The 8,767-nt window shown below is 40.7% G+C and overlaps 3 protein-coding genes across 3 annotated transcripts; 2 read left to right on the top strand and 1 right to left on the bottom strand.

Moving 5' to 3' along the window:
• Positions 1-1,817: 1,817 nt before the first annotated feature.
• On the top strand, positions 1,818-2,279 carry LOC137633892 (putative per-hexamer repeat protein 5). The gene has a single exon (XM_068366132.1). The coding sequence runs from the start codon at positions 1,818-1,820 to the stop codon at positions 2,277-2,279; it is 462 nt and encodes a 153-aa protein (XP_068222233.1).
• A 1,130-nt stretch (positions 2,280-3,409) lies between these two features.
• On the top strand, positions 3,410-4,457 carry LOC137633893 (period circadian protein-like). Its single transcript, XM_068366134.1, has 2 exons — positions 3,410-3,874; positions 4,344-4,457. The coding sequence occupies exons 1-2, from the start codon at positions 3,410-3,412 to the stop codon at positions 4,455-4,457; spliced, it is 579 nt and encodes a 192-aa protein (XP_068222235.1).
• Positions 4,458-6,143: 1,686 nt separating this feature from the next.
• On the bottom strand, positions 6,144-8,044 carry LOC137633894 (uncharacterized). The gene is made up of 3 exons (XM_068366135.1): positions 7,968-8,044; positions 7,208-7,855; positions 6,144-7,122 (listed from the first exon to the last, which is right to left on the bottom strand). The coding sequence occupies exons 1-3, from the start codon at positions 8,042-8,044 to the stop codon at positions 6,144-6,146; spliced, it is 1,704 nt and encodes a 567-aa protein (XP_068222236.1).
• Positions 8,045-8,767: the final 723 nt, after the last annotated feature.

The following is an 8,767-nucleotide window of genomic DNA, read 5'->3' on the forward strand; positions in this document are numbered from 1 at the left end:
CATTGTCAGTCTCAATGTCACTGTGTCATTGTCTCAATGTCATTGTGTCATATTGTCATTGTGTCATTGTCTCAATGCCATTGTGTCATTGTCATAGTCTCAATGCCATTGTGTCATTGTCTCAATATCATTGTGTCATTGTCTAAATGTCATTGTGTCATTGTCTCAATGCCATTGTGTCATTGTCATAGTCTCAATGCCATTGTGTCATTGTCTCAATATCATTGTGTCATTGACATTGTCTCAATGCCATTGTGTCATTGTCTCACTGTCATTGTCTCAATGTCAGTCATTGTCTCAATGTCAGTCATTGTCTCAATGTCATTGTCATTGTCATTGTCTCAATGCCATTGTGTCATTGTCATTGTCTCAATGCCATTGTGTCATTGTCATTGTCTCAATGCCAATGTGTCATTGTCATTGTCTCAACATTATGTCATAGTCTCATTATGTCATGGCCATTGTCTTATTGCGTCATTGTCTCATTGTGCCTCTGTCATTGTGTCATTTTCACTGTGTCGTCTCATTTCGTCATTGTCGTTGTCTCATTATGACATTGTCATTGTCATTGAGTCGTCTCATTGTGCCATTGTCATTAGGTCATTATATTATTGTGTCATTGTCGTCGTGATATTTTTGCCATTGTGTCCTTTTGTCGTTGGGGCATTTTGTCATTATCTCATTGTGTCATTGTCACTCATATTGTCATTGTCTCATTATTATTATTATTATTATTATTATTATTATTATTATTATTATTATTATTATTACAAGCTAAGCTGCAACCCTAGTGGGAAAAGCAGGATTTTACAAGCCCAATGGTTCCAACGGGGAAAATAGCCCAGTGAGGAAATGAAAAAAGGAAGTAAATAAACGAAGTATGAAAAGTAATGAATAATGAATAAAGTTGAATATAATATAATCAGTAAGAACAAATTATACACAGAAAGAGCTTTTTTATTGCAGTAGGTCTAAGGAATTTCAGTCCACCAAAATACTCTCTCGTCTCAATTGCCATTGTTCTCTAATCATGGGTAGTGCCATAGCCTCTGGACCATGGTTTTCCACTGTCTTGGGTTAGAGTTCTCTTGCTTGAGGGTACACTCGGGCATACTGTTCAATGTTTCCTTATTTCCTCTCCTCATTGGGCTGTTTTCCATGTGGTAGGTCTAGCACTTATAGCATCCTGCTTTTACAATTAGGGTTGTAGCTTGGGTAATAATAATAATAATTGATTGAGAGGGATATTGGACTAAGTTGTTATTATTATTATTATTATTATTATTATTATTATTATTATTATTATTATTATTATTTGCTAATATATTGACAATCCAAGAAAAAATAATTAAACTAAATTAAAATTTCTGGCAACTCAAGCTGCAAAATAATGTTGTTTAACCATTTTTATAAAAAAAAATTTAAACCTTAACACTACTATTAGATTTAAAACTGTCTTGTGGAGTAAAATATATTACTTTGTATTAAATTCAACTCACCTTGCTACAATTTCATATATTTAACACAATAATAAGGTTATTTTAATGTAAACCTTGAATAAGAATTGGGGAATAAAAATTGCCATTCGACACCTTTCACTGACAAAAGTAAATTAATGTTTATCAATTTAATTCTGTAAGAATCGATTTGTCGCAATTTTTTGTTTAATTTAATGAACTTTAAATTATTTATTATTAATAGTAATATTATTATTATTAATACTAGTACTAGTACTTGTATTGGTACTGGTACCAGTACCAGTATCGGTACTGCTATCGGTACCAGACCCAGAAAAAGTACCAGTACTGGTACTAGAAATGGTTCAGCTACAGGTACTAGAACTGATACTGGTCACTGGTACCAGTACTAGTACTAATACTAGTACTAGAACTGGTACTGGTACTGGTACTAGTTCTGGAACCAGAACCAGTATCAATACCAACAGTAATACTAGTACTATTAATAAGACAAGTACTAGTACTGGTACTGATACCAGTCCTAGTACTAATGCTAATACCAAAACTAAACTAGTACTAGTACTAGCACTTATACAAATACCAGTGCCAGTACTGTTACTAGTACTAGTACTGCTACTGGTATCAGAAACCAGTACTAATACCCGTACCTGTACCAGTATCAAAAATAATGCAAATACTAATACTAGTACTAGTATTACTACTAGTACTAGTTCTAGTAGTAGTACTAAAACTAGTACTGCTACTAGTACTGGAACTGGTTTTGGTACTGATACCATATCAGTAACAGTACCAGTACCTTAGCTAGTACTAGTACTGTTACCTTTATACGGTACCAGTACTAGTGCTGTTACCCTTATACGGTACCAGTACTAGTACTGTTACCTTTATACAGTACCAATACCAATAGTAGTACCAGTACTGGTTCTGGTACCAGTACTGGTACCATTATAAGTATCAGTACCATCACTAGTACTATTATTGGTACTGATAATGATTCCAGTACGAGCACCATTACCTGTACTAGTACTAGTGCTGGTACTGGTACCAGTACCAGAAAAGGTACCAGAACTAGTACATACCAGTACTAGTACTATGACTGGTACTGGTAGTAGTCCAGTACCAGTACCAGTAACAGTACCAATAGTAATACTAATACTAGTACTAGTACTGGTACTGGTATTGATACCATTAACAGTAACAGTACCAGTACTAGTACCAGTATTATATGTAGTACTTTTGCCTTTACTGGAACTGGTACTGGTACTGAAACCATTACCAGTACCAGTACTAATGCTAATACTAGTATCAAAACTAGCACTATTAGTTTGTACTAGTACTAGTATTAGTGCTGGTACTAGAACTTGTACCAGTGTCAATACTAATACTAATACTAGTACTAGAACTTGTACTATTATTAATACTAGTACTGGTACTGATATCAATACCAGTGCCAGTACCAGTACCAGTACCAGTACCAGTACCAGTACTAGTACTAATACTAGTACCAGTAACAGTAATAGGACTAGCACTAGTACTAGTACTGGTACTGGTAAAGGTATCTGTTGTAGTACCAGTACCAGTAAAACTACCAGTACTATAACTGGTACTACAGTAGTACAAGTACCAGTGACAGATACTAGTATCAGTACCAGTACTACAAGTACCAGTACCAGTACTATTACTAATAAAAGTGCTAGGACCAGTGACTGATACTGGTATCAGTACCAATACTGGAACCAGTACTAGTATTAGTACTGGTAATAGTATTAGTACTAGTACTTGTACTGGTCCAGTACTGGTAGCCTACTAGTACTTGTACTGGTCCAGTACTGGTACCAGTACCAGTATCGGTACTGGTATCAGTACCAGTCCCAGAACCAGTACCAGTTTCAGTACTAGAACAAGTTCAGCTACTAGTACTTGTACTGATAATGGTCACTGGTACCAGTACTAGTACTAGAACTGGTACTGGTACTAGTTCTGAAACCAGTACCAGTATCAATACCAATACTAACACTAATAGTAATACTAATACTAGTACTATTATTAGGGAAAGTACTAGTACTGGTAATGGTACTGGTACTGATACCAGTCCTAGTACTAATGCTAATACCAAAACTAATACTGGTACAAGTACCAGTGCCAGTACTGTTACTAGTACTAGGGCTGGTACTGATACTGCTATTGGTACTGGTATCAGTACCAGAACCAGTACTAATACCCGTACCTGTACCAGTATCTATAAAAATATTAATACAAATACTAATACTAGTACTACTACTAGTACTAGTTCTAGTAGTAGTACTAGAACTAGTACTGGTACTGTTACTAGTACTGGAACTGGTTTTGGTACTGATACCATATCAGTACCAGTACCAGTACCAGTGCTAGTACTTGTAATGTTACCTTCATACAGTACCAGTAGTAGTACCAGTGCTAGTACTTGTAATGTTACCTTCATACAGTACCAGTAGTAGTACTAGTACCTAGTACTAGTACTTGTCTTAGTATCAGATTTTGTTTACACACTCTCTCTCTCTCTCTCTGCAACACATCCTTTAATCTTTGATTGAATATTTGTTGCACAAAAATCCACCGATATCAATCAATGCTTCTTGCATGAAATTGCATTTTGCAAATTGTTGCAAAAGAGGAAAACGTCATCTTGTTCTGATCTTGACCAAAATAAACCTTAGGTTTAAAGGAAACCCATTTACATTCATCTACCTAAAAACTCCTCACAATTTGATGGGGATCACATGTTCTGAGAACAGTAAATCAACTCTAAATGTTCAAAAACATAAAATGAATTCATTGAAAGTTGAACTGTTTTTTTATATTGACTGTTAACAATTTCATTTAAAGAGAAAATTCTATATCACTGTAAAGGAGATCAACAAAGAAGATAAACTAAAGAGGCAGTTTTTGTCTTTCAGATTCTTCATCACCAAAGTTAAGGTTAACAGCAGATTTGAATGACAGACATGTGGCAACATCTTCTAATGCTGTCAGTGAGAACCCGGATGCTTTGCAATGGCAATGTTGTTCCATTCTTGCACGAGGTCATTTCAAAGCTCTGCAAGAGACGTGTCCTGTACTACATGACCGGATATGGCAACCTGCAACATGTTCCACACATGATCAATAGGGTCTAGGTATGGCAAACGACCAGGTCATTCCATCTAGATAATTGTCTCCTTATCTAGGAAGAGATTTAACACCCTACCACGATATCATACATCAAAATGAAGTCAGGACCAACCGGATCAGTGTAAGATCTCTCCTACACATCAAGGATGTCATCTCTATGAAAACACCCTTCATGCAGCCTCTCCCCGGGACATGTAGATCCTATCTTCCAATTCTGCTGATCCCTCCCCAGACCATAACTGATCCTCTTCCTTAACAGTTCACTGATGTTGTCATCGTTAAACCATTGATGTCCTCTGTGCCACACCCGTTGCCTCCTGTCACTGAAGTCCAGACAATATCTGGACTCATCAGTGAATAGTTCTGGAGCCCAATCATTGTGTGTCCAAGCGAAATGATCAGGTGCCCAATTTAAACGTTCCAGTTGGATCCGATCACAGCCTCTCCTGGAGGAGACACAGGCAGTATGGAGATGATTATTTATCGTCTGTTGGTGGATAGACTCACAACCGAGGCATTATTTGAAGAATGTGAATTACCTGTTTCTTTGAAGCCTCTACAGCCACAGACAGACTTTAATACCACAGTCTTCTGAGCACTGACAGAGTCTTCGGAACCTTGGCAGAATATTCTGAACACTGAAAGTCTTCTGAACCCTGGCAGAGTCGTCTGAGCACTGACAGTGTCTTCTGAACACTGGCAGTGTCTTCTGTACACTGGCAGTGTCTTCTGAACACTGGCAGAGTCTTCTGAACACTGGCAGAGTCTTCTGAACACTGGCAGTCTTCTGAACACAGGCAGAGTCTTCTAAACACAGGCAGAGTCTTCTAAACACAGGCAGAGTCTTCTAAACACTCACAGAATCTTCTGAGTACTGGCAGAGTCTTTTGAGCACTGGCAGTGTCTTCTGAACACTGGCAGTGTCTTCTGAACACTGGCAGTGTCTTCTGAACACTGGCAGTGTCTTCTGTACACTGGCAGTGTCTTCTGAACACTGGCAGTGTCTTCTGAACACTGGCAGTGTCTTCTGAACACTGGCAGTGTCTTCTGAACACTGGCAGTGTCTTCTGAACACTGGCAGTGTCTTCTGAACACTGGCAGTGTCTTCTGAACACTGGCAGTGTCTTCTGAACACTGGCAGTGTCTTCTGAACACTGGCAGAGTCTTCTGAACCCAGGCAGAGTCTTCTAAGCACTCACAGAATCTTCTGAGTACTGGCAGAGTCTTCTGAACACTGGCAGTGTCTTCTGAACACTGGCAGTGTCTTCTGTACACTGGCAGTGTCTTCTGTACACTGGCAGTGTCTTCTGAACACTGGCAGTGTCTTCTGAACACTGGCAGAGTCTTCTGAACACTGGCAGAGTCTTCTGAACACTGGCAGAGTCTTCTGAACACTCGCAGAGTCTTCTGAACACTCGCAGAGTCTTCTGAACACTGGCAGAGTCTTCTGAACACTGGCAGTGTCTTCTGAACACTGGCAGAGTCTTTTGAGCACTGGCAGAGTTTTCTGAGCACTCACAGTGTCTTCTGAACCCAGGCAGAGTCTTCTAAACACTCACAGAATCTTCTGAGTACTGGCAGAGTCTTCTGAGCACTGGCAGTGTCTTCTGAACACTGGCAGTGTCTTCTGAACACTGGCAGTGTCTTCTGAACACTGGCAGTGTCTTCTGAACACTGGCAGTGTCTTCTGAACACTGGCAGTGTCTTCTGAACACTGGCAGTGTCTTCTGAACACTGGCAGTGTCTTCTGAACACTCGCAGAGTTTTCAGAGCACTCACAGTGTCTTCTGAACCCTGGCAGAGTCTTTTGAGCACTGGCAGTGTCTTCTGAACACTGGCAGAGTCTTTTGAGCACTGGCAGTGTCTTCTGAACACTGGCAGTGTCTTCTGAACACTGGCAGTGTCTTCTGTACACTGGCAGTGTCTTCTGAACACTGGCAGTGTCTTCTGAACACTGGCAGTGTCTTCTGTACACTGGCAGTGTCTTCTGTACACTGGCAGTGTCTTCTGAACACTGGCAGTGTCTTCTGAACATTGGCAGTGTCTTCTGAACACTGGCAGTGTCTTCTGAACACTGGCAGTGTCTTCTGAACACTGGCAGTGTCTTCTGAACACTGGCAGAGTCTTCTGAACACTGGCAGAGTCTTCTAAGCACTCACAGAATCTTCTGAGTACTGGCAGAGTCTTCTGAACACTGGCAGTGTCTTCTGAACACTGGCAGTGTCTTCTGAACACTGGCAGTGTCTTTTGAACACTGGCAGTGTCTTCTGAACACTGGCAGTGTCTTCTGAACACTGGCAGTGTCTTCTGAACACTGGCAGTGTCTTCTGAACACTGGCAGTGTCTTCTGAACACTGGCAGTGTCTTCTGAACATTGGCAGTGTCTTCTGAACACTGGCAGTGTCTTCTGAACACTGGCAGTGTCTTCTGAACACTGGCAGTGTCTTCTGAACACTGGCAGTGTCTTCTGAACACTGGCAGTGTCTTCTGAACACTGGCAGTGTCTTCTGAACACTGTCAGTGTCTTCTGAACACTGGCAGAGTCTTCTGAACCCAGGCAGAGTCTTCTAAGCACTCACAGAATCTTCTGAGTACTGGCAGAGTCTTTTGAGCACTGGCAGTGTCTTCTGAACTCTGGCAGTGTCTTCTGAACACTGGCAGTGTCTTCTGTACACTGGCAGTGTCTTCTGTACACTGGCAGTGTCTTCTGAACACTGGCAGTGTCTTCTGAACACTGGCAGAGTCTTCTGAACACTGGCAGAGTCTTCTGAACACTGGCAGAGTCTTCTGAACACTGGCAGAGTCTTCTGAACACTGGCAGAGTCTTCTGAACCCAGGCAGAGTCTTCTAAGCACTCAGAGAATCTTCTGAGTACTGGCAGTGTCTTTTGAGCACTAGCAGTGTCTTCTGAACACTGGCAGTGTCTTCTGAACACTGGCAGTGTCTTCTGTACACTGGCAGTGTCTTCTGTACACTGGCAGTGTCTTCTGTACACTGGCAGAGTCTTCTGAACACTGGCAGAGTCTTTTGAGCACTGGCAGTGTCTTCTGAACACTGACAGTGTCTTCTGAACACTGGCAGTGTCTTCTGAACACTGGCAGTGTCTTCTGAACACTGGCAGTGTCTTCTGAACACTGGCAGTGTCTTCTGAACACTGGCAGTGTCTTCTGAACACTGGCAGTGTCTTCTGAACACTGGCAGAATCTTCTGAACACTGGCAGTCTTTTCTGAACACTCACAGAGTTTTCTGAGCACTCACAGAGTCTTCTGAACCCAGGCAGAGTCTTCTGAGCACTCACAGTGTCTTCTGAGCACTGGCAGAATCTTCTAAGCACTCACAGAATCTTCTGAGTACTGGCAGAGTCTTTTGAGCACTGACAGTGTCTTCGGGACACTGTCAGAGTTGTCTGAGCCATCTTTTCCTGCCAGAGAGGCTTAACCAGAGATCTCTTCAGTAGTGTTTGAATGATGGATCATGTCTTAATTTCTTTTGGGGGCAAAGTAAGGGAGGAAGTAGGAGGTCATGGGGAAGGGGTGGCGTGGCGTTAGGACCTGGGGGTTCAATTCAGAGGCACATTTAAAGGAATCGTACAATTCCAAGATAGAATTGTATGTATTGAATAAAATTTGCTACTTTCCATTAACTAATTAGATCCCTTCTCCATAGAAAGCAAAAGCCCGTGTTGTCTATCAGACATACAATATCATTATGATTCTGTAAGTTCAAGAGAATTGTATAAATATATTTGTTTAAATGCTGCTGTAATAAATTGTTACAGTAATTTGAAACTCGAACGGATGGTTCATTTATGTTTCATTTGTTGTTGTCTGTTCAGTTTTGTTGGTTAATAATAAACAGTGTTCCTGGCTGATGGTGGACAGTACTCCATGACCAAGCACCAGATTGATCTCGTAACCCTGATCATAAAAAGAGGCAGAAATCCAGCTCAGTAACTCGTGTGTTAGTTGTTTATAGGAGCAATTGTAATCTAATAGGAGCTCCTTATTATGTTGCAGGTATTAGACCAAATTATGCTCCACTCAGGCGAGTGTAAAGAAGTATTTACACTGCTAGGCCGAGTTGCTGGTGTCTGAAATGTAAACCTATAACCAGACACTCTCCCATCTTTAAAAGACAA

This window comes from Palaemon carinicauda, chromosome 43 (assembly GCF_036898095.1).
Source record: "Palaemon carinicauda isolate YSFRI2023 chromosome 43, ASM3689809v2, whole genome shotgun sequence".
Lineage (NCBI taxonomy): Eukaryota > Metazoa > Arthropoda > Malacostraca > Decapoda > Palaemonidae > Palaemon > Palaemon carinicauda.

What these genes read in the sequence shown, in the direction of transcription:
- LOC137633892 (XM_068366132.1), top strand. Translation starts at nt 1,818, where the DNA reads ATGGTTCAGCTACAGGTACTAGAACTGATACTGGTCACTGGTACCAGT.
- LOC137633893 (XM_068366134.1), top strand. Translation starts at nt 3,410, where the DNA reads ATGGTCACTGGTACCAGTACTAGTACTAGAACTGGTACTGGTACTAGT. An exon ending in CAGTACCAGTGCTAGTACTT is followed by an intron (nt 3,875 to 4,343) that starts GTAATGTTACCT and finishes TTTCATTTAAAG; the next exon opens with AGAAAATTCTATATCACTGT.
- LOC137633894 (XM_068366135.1), bottom strand. Translation starts at nt 8,044, where the DNA reads ATGGCTCAGACAACTCTGACAGTGTCCCGAAGACACTGTCAGTGCTCA. An exon ending in GCCAGTACTCAGAAGATTCT is followed by an intron (nt 7,856 to 7,967) that starts GTGAGTGCTTAG and finishes GTGAGTGTTCAG; the next exon opens with AAAAGACTGCCAGTGTTCAG. An exon ending in GCCAGTACTCAGAAGATTCT is followed by an intron (nt 7,123 to 7,207) that starts GTGAGTGCTTAG and finishes AGACACTGCCAG; the next exon opens with TGTTCAGAAGACACTGCCAG.